The sequence below is a fragment of the Macaca mulatta genome, chromosome 18, assembly GCF_049350105.2.
Source record: "Macaca mulatta isolate MMU2019108-1 chromosome 18, T2T-MMU8v2.0, whole genome shotgun sequence".
Lineage (NCBI taxonomy): Eukaryota > Metazoa > Chordata > Mammalia > Primates > Cercopithecidae > Macaca > Macaca mulatta.
In genome coordinates this window covers 46677924-46698516 of record NC_133423.1, presented here as the reverse complement: position 1 = coordinate 46698516, position 20593 = coordinate 46677924, and the positions used below count along the sequence as shown (strand labels likewise).

Sequence of the window (20593 nt, the reverse complement as noted above, 5' to 3'; positions counted from 1 at the left end):
CATCCATATACTCAGCAAATAACTATTGTGAATCTCCATGAGCCAGACACTGAACCTGGGGCTACAGTAGTAAACAAGACCATCCCAGACTCTGCCCTCAGGAAGCTAGCCAGTGAGTGCGGAAGCTCTATAAAGCAGACACTTGCAAAATCCTGTAATTACGGTGAGAGGAAAGAGAAATATTTTGGGAGATGCATGCCAATGGCTGTGGCCTGAAGTTTGACCTTTCCTCCAACAGGGAGTCATGATGGAAGATGCTTACCCACCCTTGTGCTGAGATAGGAAGGATAGCAGATGGGATGGCAGTGTCATTTAGAAAATTGCCTTCAATATGTCTATTGTTATAATGTAGGCTATAGAAAGTATAGTTCCACACAGTGTTTTATTTTTGGCCTTTTAGACAAAGAAGTTTTACGTATACTGGGGTGGCATGGGAGAGAATTATTGCAGGGTCCTGGAATTTACAAAGGTCAAGGAATCCAAGGTGGAAAAACCGGGGCATGGGGCCCACCAAGAAAATGCTTCAAGAAGTTCCCTGAGACCCTGGGATGGGGATTGCTCCTGCAATGCAGTGGGTGTCAGTCCTGTGGGTGGGCAGGATGCAGAGGCCTCTGGCTAGACCACTGGAGGTGCTGCCAGGCTCCCTGGGCTGGAGGAAGTCCTGCTCCTGTGCGTGCGAGCATCACCCTCCCATGACATGTGATGATCTCTCATGTTAACTGATGGCCTCAAGGCACCCACCAAACCTATGTGAAGCAACCAGCACCACGCAGAAGGCAGGACCTGATGGAGACTTGATGGAGTTTAATGGGATGACAAGGCTTGGCCTAGAGTGTTGCCTTCCTTTGCTGTGGCCCAGCATGCAACAGCACCCTCCCTGCTGCCAGCTGGAATGCCACCATGACTCACTTGGGCTCACCATGGCATCTCCAAACAAGACATTGGAATTTGTAAACTGTCCCCACTCCAGGGGCTGAATTCATGCCTTTTCACCTAGTCTCAAGGACAGGGATGCTTTAGAGCAGTGCTTTCCAAACAGTAATGTGCACACAAATCCCCTGGGGACCTACTGAATGCAAATTCTGATTCTGAAGGTCTAGGTGGGGCTGAGATGTCTCATTTCTAAACAAGTTCCAGGGGATGTCAATGCTGCCAATCTGGGGACCACATTCTGAGTGGCAAGACCTGAAAACATTCACCAACGTGAGTGAAATTTAACCTGCACTTCTCCTTCCCAAGGGAGGATGATCGGCTCCACCATCTGGTGCTCACTCAACAAGCAGTTGTTGAGCCCAGGAACTGAGATAATGGTAACACCATTGAAGGAAATCGTGAAGTTAGATACAGGAACTGTTTTAGGAGAAATAATAATAATAATTACCTTTGCTTGAATGCCTGACCTGTTCTATGATCTTGTTTGATACTTACATTTGGAAGGTAGGTATTATTAATCTTCATTAATTTCATAGTGGAATTAGGTTCAAAAAGGTGAAGTGATTTTCCCTGAGGTGTTACTGCTGGCTGGAAATTGAACCTGGTCTATTAAACTCCAAAATCTATCTGATCCCACTGTGAAGCTGTTCCTTGTTTTGGAGAGTGGGGAATTAGGGTTAAGTAGATTCAACATAGTGGTTCGCAACCCTGCCTGCACATTAGAACCACCAAGAAAAATTTAAAACCCCCCACACCCCAAACTCATTACAATAGACTCCTAGGGGAGAGATGCTCTATCCACATTTTTTATAGCTCTCCAGATAGTTCCAATGTGCAGACAAGCCTAAGAATCACTGAGTTAGCCCAACTCTTCTCCTAAGAAGTGAGCAATTGAGAAGCCAATAAATGAAATGGCAACTTTGTCAGAACTAGTATCTCTCCATTCCTTCCTCCAGGACTCTTTCCAGTAAACTGGCTGAACATAACATGCTGTAGTGAGATGAAGCAGAATGGGAAAGAAAGTAGGATGCAGGAATATGCCAAGGGAAAATACATAAGGAGCCGAGAATCCAAGCCAACACTGGAGGCAACACACATTTAGGAGCTGAGGAGAAGATTCCAAAAGATAGAGAATTTCACCAAACTAAAATCCTTAACATCAAGAGCAACACTTCTTCATTTAGGAGTCCTCCTGTGCTTGGCATCTCTTACGCAACGGATGGATGAGTGAATGGAGGGAATGAGAAAGGTGGTGTGGCTCTAATGGACAAGAAAGTTCAGAAGCCAAGTTGAGTAGGAAACGGGTGTCACACTGGGATTCAGGAAAGGGATAATAACAGGAGAGATGGCTTTACCCAGTGTGAATCTACCAAAGTAAGGAGTACAAAAGTGAATGGCCTCCGTGAGGAAGCCATATTGTAAGGTTTTCTGATTAGGATGATTTTTTTTTTTTTTTTTTTTTTTTTTTTGAGATGGCGTCTCGCTCTGTCGCCCAGGCTGGAGTGCAGTGGCCAGATCTCGGCTCACTGCAAGCTCCGCCTCCTGGGTTTACGCCATTCTCCTGCCTCAGCCTCCCGAGTAGCTGGGACTACAAGTGCCCGCCACCTCGCCCAGCTAGTTTTTTGTATTTTTTTTAATAGAGACGGGGTTTCACCGTGTTAGCCAGGATGGTCTCGATCTCCTGACCTCGTGATCCGCCTGTCTTGGCCTCCCAAAGTGCTGGGATTACAGGCTTGAGGATTTTTAAATAATAGGATGGAATACACCAAGTAGAGAAATAAATGGAACAATCTGTTTGAAGCAAAAAAAAAAAAAAAAGCTTCGGGCTACTCTAGGGACCATAATACACCATCTCTTGCCATAATCAAGAGAAAAGGTCAGAGGCCCCTACCATCTCCTCAAAAAGAAATCTCAGATAAACAGAACAAAGCTCTGAGTACTACACTGACCGACCACTGGGATGCCCCTGGGTAACTTTTCATCCTTCAAGACTGTCATGCATGTTAATTTAAAGTGAATTTCTCCTTTTTTTTTTTTTTTTTTTTTTTTTTGAGATGGAGTCTTGCTCTGTCGCCCAGGCTGGGGTGCAGTGGTGGGATCTCAACTCACTGCAACCTCCGCCTCCCAGGTTCATGCCATTCTCCTGCCTCAGCCTCCCGAGTAGCTGGGACTACAAGTGCCCGCCACCATGCCCAGCTAATTTTTTTTGTATTTTTAGTAGAGACGGGGTTTCACCACGTTAGCCAGGATGGTCTCGATCTCCTGACCTTGTGATCCACCCACCTTGGCCTCCCAAAGTGCTGGGATTACAGGCGTGAGTCACATGAATCTCTCCTTTTTAAACATTGAGGATAAAAAGCTATTGAGGATCAAGTGTGGTCCTCGCCCATAATCCCAGCATTTTTGGAGGCTGAGGTGGGAGAGTTGCTTGAGGCCAGGAGTTCAAGATCAGCCTGGGCAACCTAGCAAGACCCCTTGATTGCAAAAAATAAAAATAAAGCTATTGAGCAATTGGTTGTGAGACTTACATGGCAGTCAAGTCTCTCGGAGGTTCTTTTGACCCCAGGTTTTATAAAAATGTGAGTCAGAAGGAGCCAAAATGCTAAGTGACGTTGGGCATTAGAAGTCCACACAGGGATATTGTTTTACACATCATATCACGATGTGTGTTTAAGTTTCTGCCTGGGATTTTCCATCTCACTCAGCAATGTTTAATTCATTGTCCATGTCGATGTGGGTTTGATTATGAGATCACAGACACTTCAAAGATGACATCTCCTGAACCATGCCTTAGGCATGCTTCTGTGTGCAGGAAGGACATTTCCTCACCCATCCTTGCTCCCCTGGCCCGCTTTCAGACCTCCACTGACACTTTGGGACTGGCTGGCCGATGTGCCAGTGTGTCATGCTGCTGGGGGCTAGAGAGCTAAGTGACCTACCCAGGAATAAACTCTTTGACTTCACTCACATCAGCACATCCCAGCCACAATGGGCCACAGAACAAAACTAAATATTAGCCCCCAATTTAAATATGTCCCTTGGTCCAGGTGTTGGGAGAAAATAATCAGCAACCTCAGCTGAGTGAGAAAAAGACAGCAGGTAGGGAAAATGGATAAACAATGGGAAACCCATCTCTCTGTCTATGCCCTATTGCTTCCCACATTGCTATTTCTCCAGGACCCAGAATTGACACCTCAGTTGGGAGAAGGCTCCACTGGTCCCAAGAAGCTGAATTAAAACCTGGCTTCTTGCAGTAGCAGCAACAGAAACAAAGTCAATGCAAACACTTCTCCAACTAAGAGTTACAACAGTGTTTAGAGTTGCCATCTTTTGTTTAAAAGCAGGGGTTTGTGATTAATCAGGAACCATGCTTTTAGTTCTATCACCATTTATTCATCTGAATTTTGAATGAGAAATGGAAAATGTTGTATTTTTCCAATGCTGTACAGAAAGGATAATGGTGCTGTAATGCCTAGCTGATTTTTTTTTTTAAGTACTAATAAGAGATGTCGCATCCAAAATAAATAAATAAAGTCTACTGGGTTTTAATCTTGCTTTTGAAGAAAACTTGGAGTCAGGTTTATTCTTTAACAATAGGATACCATGTTAGAGGTACGGGGATTCCCCTCTATGTCTGTAGCATCCCTACAAACTACATTTCTTAGGCCAATGCTATTATAGTGAGAGTTGCTAAGGCTGTGCTCAGTTAAATCATAATACTTCAGTTTACCAGCTCAAGAAGTTGAGGATGCAGCGTGGTCTAGTTTCAAGTCAACTGATGGGACAGATCATTGAATAGTTTGCCCAGTTTGCCCTTAAATTTCTTCTGCCTTTGCCCCGCATCCCAGCCTCAGTGATACCAAGAGAAAATAAAGTAGAGGCCAGGGGAATGGGAGGAGGTGTCAGGGCCAAGGGACTTTGAATCACTCTCCAGCTCTTGGCCGCCAATTGGTGTAAGGCAGGGGAACAGTAACAGGGAGGATTCCTAATAACCCCCAAAGGTCCTTAAATCAGGCTGAGCAGACAAAACTGTGCAGCTGGCAGATACTCAGTCTCCAGTTGAGACAAATGATGAGGAAGGGGCCTGAGCCAGCTGCCATCTCCCGAGTTGCAGAGAGCAGATGCACTTTAACACACCTGCCCCATCCCAGCCAGGCCCCTGGTGAGTAACTCAGATCCTGATCTACGCATGGGCAGTTTAATGTTACACATAATTTTCACCTCAAGGGTATGTAATTGGAAAGCGCCCACACTCAGGAATTCTACAAGACATTCTCAAGCTTCTCTGTCCCCTCACCCTCAACAAAGAGAATGGCAAGGACTGCAGGTCTGGAACAGAACATTCCTTTGCAGTGTGTTTTGAGCCCACTGGTGTTTTGGTTTGGTAAATCTTCAGACAAAAAGGTAGTAGATCGATCTGGGTGCCCAGCGAGTCCCATTTGCAACGGTGATGCCAGGCCATCCCACCTCCTCTTCCTGGCCCAATTATCACATCGAGCTCAACTTCCTGAGCTTGCGGCCAGCTTCCCCATATCTTTCACAGTGAGAGAACAATCCGATGCGTGTGGTTTACCCTCCGCAGAGGGCCTAAGGAAACGCGGCCATGCCAGTCCCCACCCCTCATTTTTCCCAACACTTTACTCTCTTTCTCATCTGAGCCTAAAAAGATTGAAAAGATTCTCCTACCTCTTTTCCTATTGTTCCTCATTGGAAAATGACTTTTTTTTTAAATCTTGAAGAAGCAAAAGGCGCAAGCGTGGGAGGCTGGATGATGCCCCAGGTAGTTTAGTGGATGGGATTTGGCACTCTCACCACCATGGCCCTGGTCTGATTCCTGGTCAGGGAAGCCTTTCTTCTTGCTAGGAGTGGTGGCTCATGCCTGTAATCCCAGCACTTTGGGAGGCTGAGGCGGACGGATCACTTGAGGTCAGGAGTTTGAGACCAGCCTGGCCAACATGGTGAAACCCTGTCTCTACTAAAAATATAAAATTAGCCAGGCATGGTGGTACATGCCTGTAATCTCAGCTACTCAGGAGGCTGAGGCAGGAGAATCCCTTGAACCTGGGAGGTGGAGGTTGCAGTGAGCTAAGATTACACCACTGCACTCCAGCCTGGGCAACAGAGCAAGACTCTATCTTTAAAAAAAAAAAAAAAAAAAAAAGAAGAAGAAGAAGAAACAAAAGCTAGCTTCTCAGTGTTCAAAAAAAAAAAAACAAAAATGAAAATTTTTAAAAGCTAAAGGTATTGCTAGACAATATGGCTCCTTGCACAGACACACTAGCACCCCTTTTCTCAAGACATTTTAGTGCCATCTGCAAGAACTTTGTTGCAATAAACACATAAATGTCTAGAACACTAATAGTGACCCCCTTAGGCGTGGTGCATTTGTGCAGTGCACAACCTGCACACCCTTACACATTGGCCCATGACACCAGAGACCACATTATGAGCCTTACACTAGTATGATTTTAATTTAAAAGATGGAAAGGTGACAGGTGGGCATCTGATGAAAGTTGTAGGTAGGGATGGAGACTACCTGGACCCTCTGCTTTGTGAAGGAGGAACAACATCTTTGGATGCTCCCAGCTATTGAACCCCTTTTACTTCTAAAATGGATGAAATAATTTCAGGACTGCATTTAAAGGGAGCTAAAAACTTAGGGACCTCAGTGCCTCCTTTCATCACCCATCGTGTTCCCCCAGCAACGGCAGGCGGTGGAGGTTTGAGTGACACTTTTGTACTCTGCGCTGGCTTGGCCCTTGGCTTCACTCTAGGGTATGCCTACCACAAAACATCCCCTCCAAGTGTCATTCTGGAAGTTTTGGCTCTCGTCTGGCGCCTTTTTGTCTGACTGTTTGCCAAACCAAAGAAGTCAGTGGGCTCAGAACACACTGCAAAGGAACATTCTGTTCCAGACTTGCAGTCCTTGCCACTCTCCTTGGGGGGGGTGAGGGGACATAAAAGCATGAGAATGTCTTGTAGAATTCCTCAGTGTGGGCACTGCCCAATTACATACTCTTGAGGTGCCAATTATTTGTAACATTAAATTGCCTATGCGTAGATCAGTATCAAGCAGCAATCTAGTGAAACAGTGCTATAATTTCAGATTAAAACAACACAAATTTAGAAACACCTACAAATGCAAGGTATTGTAGAAAAAATATGAAAATTGTGTTTTATCCTGTAATCCCAGCACTTTGGGAGGCCGAGACGGGCGGATCACGAGGTCAGGAGATCGAGACCATCCTGGCTAACCCGGTGAAACCTCGTCTCTACTAAAAAAAATACAAAAAAAACTAGCCGGGCGAGGTGGCGGGCACCTGTAGTCTCAGTTACTCGGGAGGCTGAGGCAGGAGAATGGCGTGAACCCAGGAGGTGGAGCTTGCAGTGAGCTGAGATCCGGCCACTGCACTCCAGCCTGGGCGACGGAGTGAGACTCCGTCTCAAAAAAAAAAAATTGTGTTTTATCCATAGTTGCATTCTCCTTTCTCCATTTTGTCACCTAGTCCTTATGTCCTCTTACATATATTTGATGAACTGCCTCAAAATCTTTCTGGAAAGAGAGAGGTCCATTATGAACAAAGAGAGCTATTGGATCCTGACTTCATCATCCTGTACTTTCTGGCTCGGATGGGACTGTGCATCGTAAGATATATTTAAAAATAATAATAAAAGACAGTACCAGAACTGTTGCAGAGCTGGGGGGCATGATTTCATGCCCAGTGAGGAATAGAGATGGAAACTGCTTTAAGTGCACAGAAGCCCACTGGGAAATCCAAATAGATTTGGGCAGAGCATGGGGAGGGGGAGGAGAGAGAAAACATCCTAGGGGCAGAAACTCCAAGGAGAAAGTCGTAGAGGAGAGCAGCTTTATGTATGTTCATTTGTGATTGTTCCAGGCAGAGAGATGGAAGGTGCATTCACGTGGTATGGGAACAGAGAGGGGCACCCAAAGAGGAGATGCAAAGGAAAGACAATGTTAGGGCATGAACACTCAGCAAACGACTCTCTGGAAATAATAAAGGAGCTGCTATAGAAAGAACAGGGAAAAGGTCATTGTATGAAAAATTAGGCTGCTTAAAAGCACCGAGAACACAGATATGCATGTCTTGCATCAGAAAGTTACCTAGTTCACAGTTCTTGAATGAAGTGAATGGTTTCCTCTGTACTCATAACTGCACTCCTTCTAATATCAAAGCAGAGAGCAGCGTGTCCCCTTATTCAAGCCAGGAGGAAGGTTCCATTTGGAAATCCGCAAGGTAACCAGTGCTGACTGAGAGGGGCAGACATCAGAATGGTGGCACCTCTACATGTTCAGCATGGTGCGTTAAAGATGTCATCCCTCATCACAACATTATAAAGGAAGTAAAGTTACCCCACTTTACACTGAGGAATCTGAGGCTCACAAACAGTGAGTAACATGCCTGAGGTCATACAGCTTGACAGAGAAAAGCCAGTATTCAAACTCAGGTTTATCTGACTTGGAATTCCATGTGACTTGCGCTGCCTTGTGCATACAATATGGCAAGGCTATATTTTGTGACCCCCGCTTAAGGTGTGGCTTTACAGGGACCAGGAAAAAGGCCAGGGAGGGAGGGTGGGTACAGAAGGAGGTGGTTTTTCCAAGAAGACCTGAGACTCACTACACACCCTCAGCCCTGACCAGGGCCACTGAGGCAGAAGGCTGCATAGGTGTCATGTGGAGGCAGCTTCAGGACGAGGTTCATAAATATGCATCATGGCCAAGTTGAGTGAAGGCATTAATGAAAAGCAAACATACAGGCAGAAGCTGGAAATATTGGACAGCACTAGAGTGGTTAAAAGTACAAAATTTGAAAAAAAAAAAAAGTATAAAATTTGAGTCAGACTTTGAGCAAGTTATTTAAACTCTGAGCCTCAGTTTGCTCATCTACAAAATGGGGACAATAGTATAATATAGGATTTTTGCGAATGCTCAACCATTTGTGGCAGTTATTATTCTCATTACTATCATTATCACGATTATTTCTATCAGGGACAGTGGCCCATTCGCATAAGGAAGTCATGGAGACACTAGTATGATTCCTTTCATTCCCAAAGCAGGCCACTCACACTGTCTCCTGGTGATTCATTTTCCTCCTTCAGGGAAACCCTAGCAGCTTATTTTCTCCTTATTTTACCAAGGAAAAAAAGTTGGAAGGAGACTTGCCTGAACCTCAAAACTCTTATTATAAACCTAGACCTATACACACTCTGCCTGAGCTGCTCAGGAGGCACTTGGGAGGAAGGATGTCCCAAGCAGACAAGAACCCTGCGGTCTGGCGGGTGTCCAGTGGGTGGAGCCAGAGAGCTCCCAGCCACGGGCCACCTTGCCAAAGGCTGATAAGTATTATCTGCACATCCAAGCAGGCGGGAGACCCAGACGAAAGAAGACCTATGACATCTGCATGACTGGTTGTGGGATCATACATATATACATACATTTTAAATTCTGTGCTCATAAAAGTACATATGAGTTAGATTTTTGCCATAACAGAACAAGCCACAAAATTGAAATTTAAAAAGAAGGGGTAAGGAGGAGATATTTTAATTCAGTTTTAAATTTCCCTGCTATGGAATGTTTGCTTCCCGACTTTTAAAAAGGCAGCAGAGTATGTCCGAGAATTCTCACCTGGGAAGAAGGATATTCCAGGGAAACACATTTTTGTTTTCTCCTCACTGGGAAAAAGGGCAGCTGACTTTCAGAAAACAACTTGCACGTACCTTGTCTTCCCCACCCTCCCAACAGCCCCTCAGGCCCTTGCTGGAGTCTTACATCTGTGTGGAAGTTGTGTCAAGTCTAAGAAAATTTCACCCCAGGAGCAGTCGCTTAGCTTCCGAGTCCACACAGCAGCAACCTGCCCCATGGTTTTTAGTTTGACACTGTGTTGATCCTTTCCAGTTGTAAATATTTCCAAAAATATGAGTAGGGGCCAGAGGAAACAGGAGAAGAAAAAGATGTATTTTTGTAGGATTATTGCTGGTCAAAGACCCTGGAATGCTGTGGAAACCGTGGCAAAGCAGTTGGCACCATGTCAAGAACAGAGAGAGAGAGAGACATCAGTTACTGAAGCCAGGGGACCAGTTCCTTAGTGTTGCTTTGGCATTGATGCCTGAAGTGGGAGGAGAAATCCGAGCCCACAAACACACAGAGCAGAGCGGGGCTCTGGGTATATAACTGTTAGGTGCCTCCCTTCAGCACCATCTCCTGAGAAGCACTCTCCCTTGTCGTGGAGCCAGGCAAATCTTTATCAGCCACTGCCTTCTGCTGCCGGGAAGCCTGCTAGAGTGGTGTAAGTACCCATCCTCATTTCTATTCATTTCCAACTAGTCATCATTTGGGGCTTGTCTTCGCAGTTCTAAGTCTTGCTCTTTTTCTCTTTTTCTTCAGAAGAGAATGTTTTATCTCACCAGAATTGATGAGAAGCAGCAAAATCAGAGTTCTGGTAGACTAGAAAGCAATTTACCAAAGCCACAGCTTCCTCCTGGAAGCTCAAAGGCAGGCCTTTATTCGTGATTTCTGAAGCAAGGTGCATGCAGCACCTGAGTTGATGTGGAAGCAGGTTTGCAGGGAGGTATCCACCCAGTGCGCTCAATGAGTCTGAGTGAATCAACACCATTAGGAGTTTCAGGCTGTGTTCTTGAAATCATAATTCAGGCTGTGTTCTTGAAATAAGTTTGAGACAAGTGTCTACGTGACTCAAAAGAAAAAAGTGGGCCACTGGGAATGGCCCTTTCCAGTGATGGATTTATGTACTCCTCTGCATGTGCTGTCATGCTGAGGGGAATGTTCTTGTGCACCCATCGGGAGAACGAGTCAGTCACAACTGAAGCCACGAATTTGGCAGCTTCCTTGCAGCTGCACTCTCTGGTGTCTGCAATCAAGACTTCTGGGAGTAGCGTTTTCTGAGGAGGGAAGAGTTTTAACCAGGATACAGGAATATCTGACAGCATTTTGTCTCCAATTACAGCTTTAAAGAAAACTGGGCATCTCCTGCTACTTAAAATCAAAAACTACATAAAATAAAGATTATAGTAAGTACCAAATAAGTGTCAATGCTGAAAGTCTCTTTATTATGCTAGAGCATGAGTGTTTAAATGCTTTCTTCTATATCCATATCCAACACTTCATATTATTTTTAAAAGTAATAGCTGAAGCGTGGAAAATTGAAGACTTCAGGTCTCTCCAATTGCACAAACTTCTAGTACATGCTGGCAATAGAATGTATTTCATTTTGTGTAATAAAATAGAGGATATTAGTTGAATTGAAATCTTGATATTGCCTTGTATTAAAAATGCTAAGCACTGCTTAATTTTACTCGTGACCTGGGATATGAAAAGCGCTTTTTCACTTCTGCTGGAAAGCTCTTCAGGTGCAGCTTCCGGGATATTCTTGGGATGTTAACTTCAGCACACACAAGTCTTGCTGTAGATGTGTCAGCTTTGAGGCACAGGGAGACATTTGTCAGAGAGTAACTGCTTCTGACAAGAGCATAGAGTGAAAGTGGGGATCGCAGAGCTCTTTCTTTGTGGTTGTTCAACCCCCACCTGAAGATTAGTTCAAAGTGACCGTGAAGACAGTCTGTGCCCACCGCATCGCTGAGTCCTAGCCCCCACTGCCTACTCCAGCACACCGAAACTGCTGCTTCACTTGTTTGTCGACTTGAACAGAACCTTGGGTGGCATTAATGTGCCTGGCTCGACTGAAAAATTGAGAACCAGAGCTGACCTATTCCGTAAGACCCACTCTGCCTGCCACATGCTGAGTGAATTTGGATGGTGCCCACTCTGAACCTCGGTTTTCTCTTATATAAAATGAAGGCTTGAACTATGTGGTCTCTAAAATCCTACCTAGCTCTCAAATCTCCCTATCTCTTGGTTCTAGGAAAATATTGATGTTGAGCTCAAGGAAGGGGTTCTCCAAGGTGTGTGATATTGGTGGTAGGGGAAAGGTGGGCGCCAGGCAGGGGCAGAAGGGGAAGGCGTCCACACTGAGAGAATGTGACAACCCCTGCTTGTCTCTTTTTTCATTCTTCACTCTTTCTTCTTTGTTTTTAGCTTTATATAACATGAGATCCCTACCACTGGGTTTCTTAACCATTTGTTCTTTATCAAATAAAAATATTCATAATGCAACACGCAGGCACATCAGTGTGGTACAGAACTAGCCAGCTAGTTCACCACAGGTAAATACACACACATGCATATGCACATACACAGGTAAATACACACACATGCATGCACATACACAGGTAAATACACACACATGCATGCACATACACAGGTAAATACACACACATGCATGCACATACACAGGTAAATACACACACATGCATGCACATACACAGGTAAATACACACACATGAATGCACACACACAGTTTTTACCTGAGACATGTCAGAAGTATTTCCCAACACTGGATTTTTCCAAGTCACTCTGGTAAAGGGTAGGTTTTCAGGTTTCAGGCCAAGCCAGTAGAAAAAAGTAAAAATAGAATAAACAACAGGGGGAGAAAAAGAGAAATACCACACACACAACTGTTTCAGAACTTCTGGAAAAGGAGTGATATTCTTGGATGCAATGGAAGTTTTAAAAAGGAAAAAGAAAATTTACCAAAAGCTGCCACACTTGTGGAATTCAACTAAAAACTGTTTATTATTAACAAAGTGATGTTCAAAATTTAAGAGTTCCTGGCCTGGCATGATGACTTATGCCTATAATCCTAGTGCTTTGGGAGGCTGAGGTGGGAGGATCGCTTCAGGCCAGGAATTCAAAACCAGCCTGGACAATACAATGAGACTTTGTCTCTGCAAAAAGGAAAAATAAAAATAAAATAAAATAAATTGGATGTGGTAGCACAGAAAACAAACAAACAAACAAAAACACCATTTAAGAGTCTCTTAAAGCAGGCTTGTGAATGCATACAAAGCGTGGCTATTATCTTACTATAGAAAACAGAGCCCACATCATGTATCCTTCTCACATTTCATAAACAAGGCCAGGGGAACCTGCTGTGGGGCAACCTGTTGCTTTGGTGTTGGTCCTCAAGATGCAGCCCTCACAATCTGCCCCCAAACATATCAGAATGTGAACCCCCTCCTCCCCCTCTGGAAGAGGCGGCTTCAGATCCAACAGCAGAGACACGCAGCAGAACGAAATCTGGTCATTGGTCCCTGTGTAGGATGACTTCCCATTTTGTTTTTTTAAGCAAAGTAAATGAACATTTAATTTCCATAGACAGCTGGTTGTGCTCCGCCCACTGAGAGCACTTTGGTGAAGGCAAAGTCCTCCCCCTCTGTTAGAGGTCTCCCGTGTGGGGTCACATCTTCCCTCACCAGGAACCCACTGGGCACGCTCCAGCCCTGCTCAGCTTGCCTTTTGCGTGGTCATTAGAGCTAGGGCACATGTCATACTGATTCACATATTTTTGCCCTTTGTCATGTATTGAGAAAAAGTAAGGATGAATGGACGGTCTTTGATTGGCGGCGCTGGTGACGCCTGTCATGGTCCCGTTTGGAAGGACCCTTTTGGAACTAGAGCTGGTGAAGCAGCGCGCAGAGGCATCACCCGGCTAAACTTGGCCCTGGCAGATGGGTCGCAGGAACAGGTATGCTTCCTTCGTGCAGCCTCTGGCTCGGGGGACCTGGGAGCCTGCTCCAAACTCAGGTGTATCTTTTCTGGGCAGATCCTGGGAAGTGGGGGTTGGCTGTGAGCTGAGTCAAAGGCACAGGGATCTTGGTCCAAAAAGTCCGACAGTGCTCACCTTGGTTTAGAGACTGGACAATTGAGCCAAGTTTTGACAGCCAAGGAAAAGCTGGGGGAGAAGTCACCTGGAGTTTTACATTTACCCTGCGTCTATTTTATTAGAGTGCCTTTTATTTATTGTCCCTTCTTAGTTGAAATTAATGGCCTACTTCACTGGGGCTAAGATGTTTGAATATCAGCAGAAAGTCCTGGCTCCATAGCCTTGCCTTGTCTTCCCAGTTAGGATGTGTGGACTCTTAAAGTTCCCTAAGAAATGCAAATATTCTAGCATGGCAAAATTCTAGGGCAAACTACAACTGTAAGTGATGGATTTCTCCTAAGTGGTTCTCATTCCTGACTTCTAGAGCGAGTAGTCAGGGCTCCTAGGGGCTCCAGAAGGGTTAAGCAGTTCAGAATAAATGGTTCCTGGGGACTCCAAAATAGCAGCAACTGTCTGCTCAGGTCATGAGAAGACCCCTCTCTGCAGAACATCCTAGCCCTACAACCCATCCCAATTATGTTGAAATTAGATTCACAAATGGCAATAAGTCTCCTATATGTTGGGCTGTTGATTTGGAGAAAACTAGTTTAATCTTTACTTAACTCTGGGTGGCTCAACAGGAGACTCAGGCCATTCAGGTTCTCAATCACGTCTGGCCAGTTATATTATCAGGTTTCAAATCTGTATCTCCAAAATCTGAGGTGATGGGCTATTTCAAGCCCTCTAGAACAAATATATGCTGAGAATTTTGAGAACATGAATTTGTTTATTCTGAAATAGCCCATGTTCCTGCTTTGGGAGTTGATGGAAAATGCTGCTTGAGTGTTTTCATTTGATGCTGCCACCTTAGGGTTTTATAGATTCAGTTCCAGAAACTCAAGGCAGTTATGTCTTTGGGCTGCTTGTCCTTGCCTGAGCTGAAGCCTGATGCCTCCCATAAGTTGGTATGGCTTTGAAAATGGGTCACTGCAGCAGAGGCATGCAGTGTTTCTTTGGTCATGTCTTATGTGGCTGTGGCTTCAACATTTCACAATTATGCCTTCCAGGGTCTGATGATTTTGGCGTTTCTCTGCTTCCCAATTGACCTGGCTGTGCTGTTGACTGTTCTTGCACACTCAAGGTGGTTTTGCCATTGGCTTCCTCCCTCAGCCTGCCTCTGGGATTATGCCACTGGTATTCTTTTGCATCTACTATCAGCACAATGAAATCATTTTTGTCTTCAAGGTACCAAATTCTGGTGATATTGGTGCTTTCTTGCAGATACTTATCATGACAAGTGAATGGTCCCATAGTGAACACAGTCATGGTTATAGTGTTCATATGTTCCAGAGACATGTTTCCTATAATTTTGCCCTGTACATTTTTCTATCATACAATCCTTAGATTACAACTCTTTGGTTTTCAACAGCTTTGTCCAATTCCATCTTTCCCAGTTCCTCTATCTTGGTGAAATATCCTTCTTGCCTGGTTTTACACATTTAAATAACAAATTCCAAAAGTAAAGAGTATCTGAGACAGTCACATGACATAAGGACAAATTCAAGCAATCTTAGACTTCCAGAGGGTGGGGAGGCCATGTCAACTCACACAATTTTTAAACATTCTTCCCTTTCAATATTTTAAAAACAAAATTTTGTAAAATGAAAATTTAAAAAGGCTACCTGTCTTGGCAAGTAGCTGCTCAGCCCGCATTGGTGAGCAGGCCATTCCATAACCCGATTTCTTACTCCTTAAATGACAGCATGGAGTTAACGCACTTAATTTTAGCTCTTTCTACATGATTTGACTCATTCTGTTGACATTAACTGTTTTTCAGTCTTCTCAACTAGACTGAGCTCCTTAAGTGCAGGAAATACGTGCTCAGTAAATGTTTGTTGGACCAGACACTGAACCTTACGAAATTAAAGAACAGAACCTTTCCATGGTAGCATTAGAGACACTGATGGCAAAGGTACAGTGGGATTTGAGTTTGGGTAATAAGCTCTGTGGTGGTGTTTCAGGAGGAAAACGGTGCTCTCTTAGTTCTATGGAACACAGTGGTCCAGATCTTCTACTGTAACCAGGCCCAAGGCTGGCTGATCCGGAGGGCTCTGCCTTAGGGATACTTATAAGCTCTGTCCTTCCCTTAAGGAGCCAGAGGAAGAGACGGCCATGGAGGACAGCCCCACTATGGTTAGAGTGGACATGGGTGAAAACCAGGTTTCACCATGTAAAGGGAGAAGGTGCTTCCCCAAAGCTCTTGGCTACGTCACCGGCGATATGAAAGAACTTGCCAACTGGCTTAAAGGTATTTATCCTTTCATCTTTTTGGAGAGGCAGGAGAAGTAGCTTTGGGGGAAATGGTTTCCTGGTACTTCTACTTATATCTTTAGTCATGTTCTCCAACTTTTTATAAATCTCTTTACTCACCATATTTTTTTTTTTACTTTTTATCTTTTAACCTGCAAACCTCTCCACCATTTTTTTTTCTTATGGAGACAGTAGCCAGGGCCCAGTTCCTATGAGAAGACACCTGGCTTCATCTTGTAGTTTCAGTACTTAAAACTTAAATTTTACTATTGGTAATTCATTCCTTTGGCTTCAGAGTTTGTGCCTATAAGCATGATAAATAAGCGCATTAGATGTTTTCAGGAGCTTAGATTCTAGGAGGGGCAGTGTGGGTTGAGCATACTGTAGACAGATGCTTTCAGGAATCTGGGTGCCACTAAAGCGACAATGGGTTCAGAAAGAAATATTAAAGAAATATCAAAAATGTTTCACTTCCAGGAGGTTTTGCCGATTTTGCTCAGGGTGGGCCTGTGGTTGAGGAGTCTCACTTGGCTGCTTCCTTAGCTCTGCTTTACCTCATCCCTTCCAGACAAACCTGCGGTGCTCCAGTTCATTGACTGGATTCTCCGGGGCATATCCCAAGTGGTGTTCGTCAACAACCCCATCAGTGGAATCCTGATTCTGGTGGGACTTCTTTTTCAGAACCCCTGGTGGGCTCTCACTGGCTGGCTGGGAACAGTGGTCTCCACTCTGACGGCCCTCTTGCTCAGCCAGGACAGGTAGGTGTACCCTTTCAAGCCTTCTCAGCTCCCTTCTAAGACACAGGGGGCTGACAAGTTACTATGGGCAACAGTGATAAAATCACATCCTTCCCAGAAGAAACAACCTTTAGTCCACAGAACTCTTTATATTTGTTTTTAGTCAGAGGTCAGGGAATCAGTTCCAGTCTCTTGCTCTTGATATCTGAATAAGTGGCTGGTCTAAATGATGCCAGATTCTTGTGGCATTATATCCTAACCAGGACTAAGCTGTAAGTAATTCCCTGGAGAGGTTCTGAAGGGATCTTCTTTAATGATTGACAAAATTATTTGTCATCAGCATTCTACTTGGGAAAAAAGTGCATATGAATTCAGGAAAAGTTTTAGTGGCTTAATAACACCCTTTATATCTTGCTGCCATGATGAGTTTAGCAAACTCATTCTTCATAGACAGTGCAAAGGTCAGCTCAGCTCCTGGAGAAAAGAATTACCAAAGGTCACCCTCAGCTCCTGGAGGAAAGACTTACCATAAATTCCAATTAAGTGGATTCTGACTTAAGAAGCCTTAGTGGGTGTTCCGATATATTCATTAGATTAGAAATAGCATGCACTTTATTAATTGATCTGTCATTGAAGAAGTGATGAGCTGACTCTCACCAGGGTAGTAGACAGCTCCCCACTGGCCAGTTCCTTCAGGGAGGGAACCAGTATTCTAGGTGTCTGGGATCAATGCATACTCCCAAGTGTGGTCATTACACAACTAAGCTCTTGTAACACTCGCTGCAAATTGCCTAAAGAGGTCCATGGGGAGAGAGTTAGCAAATGCTCCACTTTTCCATCAATTTCAAAGAGTCTGATTTGCTCCCCGTAGAAGAGGATTTTATAGCCTAGGTTAAACTCTATTCCAATGCATGCCAAGAAAGTCTTCTCAGTTTGGGGATAGAGTCTAGAATTGTGCTATATTGAATATTCCTTTATTATTTTGCTCCAATGAAATATGATCAACTCATATTTTATCAGATATCATTTAGAAGACAAGTCATATGTGTTAGTTTCAGATGTTTTACTTTCCTTGGTCTGAAAAGACTGCATTAAAATGGCAATCTTCTGTTTTAAGTAAATATATGTCTTCCTGTGGCTTTAACTATGGCACTCCACAACTTGTAGATGTGGCCATTAATTTTCCACTGATCAAACTCAAGCATTAACATCTCCAAGTCAGTTGTTGAGAGGACAAGTCTGCATAGTTCTCCATTGTCATGTGTAGTCCCAGTTTCTGGCTTGCACCATTGCAAATTGCATCACCTCCCATTTGCCCTCAAGGATTATTTAAGGGAGACAAAGAACTTTTGAATAGGGAATCCCACCTCTAATGTTCATCCGATTAATGTACGTGACATCCTCTTGCCTGTTGCAATGGTGCCTCCTGGCCCAGTTAGAAACAAGTCAAGAAGCAGCTGTCATGCTATCTTTTACCAGCCCCTGCGGTGTGGCTCATTGGCTGTAGCACCTCCTGTTCGAGCCCAGCATTAGGCCTCACCCACTCGCTTCACCATCTTTACTCCCCTGTCCCCCTATAGACATCACCCTTGAGTGACAGGCCCTTGGGAAGTGGATCCTGTGCCTTTCATGGTGCCAGACACTGCCAACTCTGAGTTGTGGGAGTCCTGGCGTGTCAGGTCAATCAATGTAGGTACCCATCAACAGTGGATTATATAAAGAATATGTAGTACATATACACCATGAACTACTACATAGCCATAAAAACGATTGAAATCAGCAACGTGGATGCACCTGGAGGCCAATATCCTAAGTGAATTAAGGTAGTAACAGAAAATCAAATACTGCACGTTTTCACTTCTAATTAGGAGCTAAACATTGGGTAAACATGGACACAGAAATAGTAGACAACTGGGACTCCAACAGAGGAGAGGAAGGGAAACAAGGGTTGAAAAGCTACCTATCGGGTACTTTGTTCACTATTTGAGTGACAGATTCAATAGAAGCCCAAACCTCAGTCAGCATCATGCAATATATCTATGTAACAAACCTGCACATGTACCCCTTCAATCTAAAGAAGGAGAAGATGGGGAAGAAATGAGATTGAATACTAAGCAAAAAGTAACCTCAGAAAGAATTGGGTGCTCAACAAGCACATAATTAAATGGGGTACTTCTCCAAGTAAGAGAAAAGCAATCCTTCTTTGCAATAACTTTGAAATGTATGTTTGGAGACAACAAAATAGAAGTATCAGAACACAAAAATGTATACTAAGCTGGAAGATTAATGTTGATAAGATCAAAGACACTAGAAAGTGAATTTACATTTCAGGAATCTCTCTCACCAAGAAATCAAACTTAGGCAACAGTTTCATATGCTAAAAGTGCTATTCAAGTCAGAGGCTCTTGATTTAAAAGAATAACTTTCCAAAGGAAAGGCTAAAATAGAGCAGATTGCCTTGCTAAACTCCCCTTTCCTCTCAGCCGCTGTAGACCTGTCTTTAACTGTGACACCTGTAGAGGGAGTCGTTCTCTATCAGGGGTCCCCAACCCCTGCACTGGAGACAGGTACCAGTCTGTGGCCTGTCTGTGGGAACTGGGCCGCACAGCAGGTGAGCGGTGGGCGAGGAGCATTACCACCTGAGCTCCGCCCACTGTCAGATCAGCAGCAGCATTAGATTCTCATAGGAGTGTGAACCCCATTATGAACTGCGCATGCGAGGGATCTAGGTTGCTCACTCCTTATGAGAATCTAATGCCTGATAATCTGAGGTGGAACAGTTTCATTCTGAAATCATCCCCCATTCCCTTTTCATGGAAAATTGTCTTCCATGAAACCTGTCCCTGGGGCCAATAAGGTTGGGGACTGCTGATCTAAATGCACATTTATATTTTTATCTATGTATATTTCACTTAATGTCTTTATTAGTTTTTGTACGATGCTTACATAGACTTTGAGATACATTTCCAAATATAATTTCATGTTTTAATATGAATATGATCTGGAAGTTACTAGTGTTATTTATGTGCAAGTGCAACCAAAGCCCACCCAGGAAATGTCCATGCTGTGTCTCTTGCCCCGCAGGTCATTAACAGCATCTGGGCTCTATGGCTACAATGCCACCCTGGTGGGAATACTCATGGCTGTCTTTTCGGACAAGGGAGACTATTTCTGGTGGCTGTTACTCCCTGTATGTGCTATGTCCATGACTTGGTAAGTTACCATTGGTTTTCAAAATGCCTTTTTAAAAAAACATGGCAGGAGGAAGGAATGGGAGTTGTTATATGGGCATAGAGTTTCAGTTTTGCAAGATGAACAATATTCTTTGAATGGATAGTGGTGATGGTTGCACAACAATGTGATTGTCCTTAATGTCACTGAGCTGCACACTTAAAAATGGTTAGCCAGGTGCAGTGGTTCTTGCTTGTCATCCAAACTATTCAGAAGGCTGAGGGGGAAGGATCACTTGAACCCAGGAGTTAGGTGCTACAGTGAGCTATGATTATATCACTGCACTCCAGTTCCTAGAACCTCCTTGCTTGGGCTAAGTAAAAAGAAAGAGGAGGAGGAGGAGGAGGAGGAGCAGGAGGGAGAGCGGGAGGGGGAGGAGGGGAAGGCGGATGGGGCAGGGGAGGGGGGAGGAAGGGAAGGGGGAGGGGGAAGGGGGAGGGGGGCCTTGGCAGGAGGGGTGGGGGAGGGGGGAAGGGAGGAGGGGCAGGGGAGGAAGTGGAGGGGGAGGAGAGGGGAGGAGGGGCAGGGTGGAGGGGAGGAGGGGCAGGGTGGAGGGGAGGAGGGGCAGGGGGAGGGGGAGGGGAGGAGGGGCAGGGGGAGGGGGAGGGGAGGAGGGGCAGGGGGAGGGGGAGGGGAGCA

General features: G+C 44.6%; 1 protein-coding gene across 2 annotated transcripts in view; it reads left to right on the top strand.

Annotated features, from left to right (window-relative positions):
• Nucleotides 1-20593, top strand: part of SLC14A1 (solute carrier family 14 member 1) — a 59661-nt gene that overhangs the window by 23247 nt on the left and 15821 nt on the right. Inside the window, exons 1-4 of one of the 2 annotated variants that reach the window (XM_015121856.3) lie at nt 13278-13559; nt 15828-15984; nt 16555-16744; nt 19808-19936. In XM_015121856.3, the coding sequence (XP_014977342.1) occupies nt 13413-13559; nt 15828-15984; nt 16555-16744; nt 19808-19936 (623 nt within the window). In that variant the 5' untranslated portion in view covers nt 13278-13412. Of the gene's footprint in view, nt 1-13277; nt 13560-15827; nt 15985-16554; nt 16745-19807; nt 19937-20593 lie in introns of those variants that run through there. The other variant, XM_077975541.1, reaches the window with a different exon arrangement.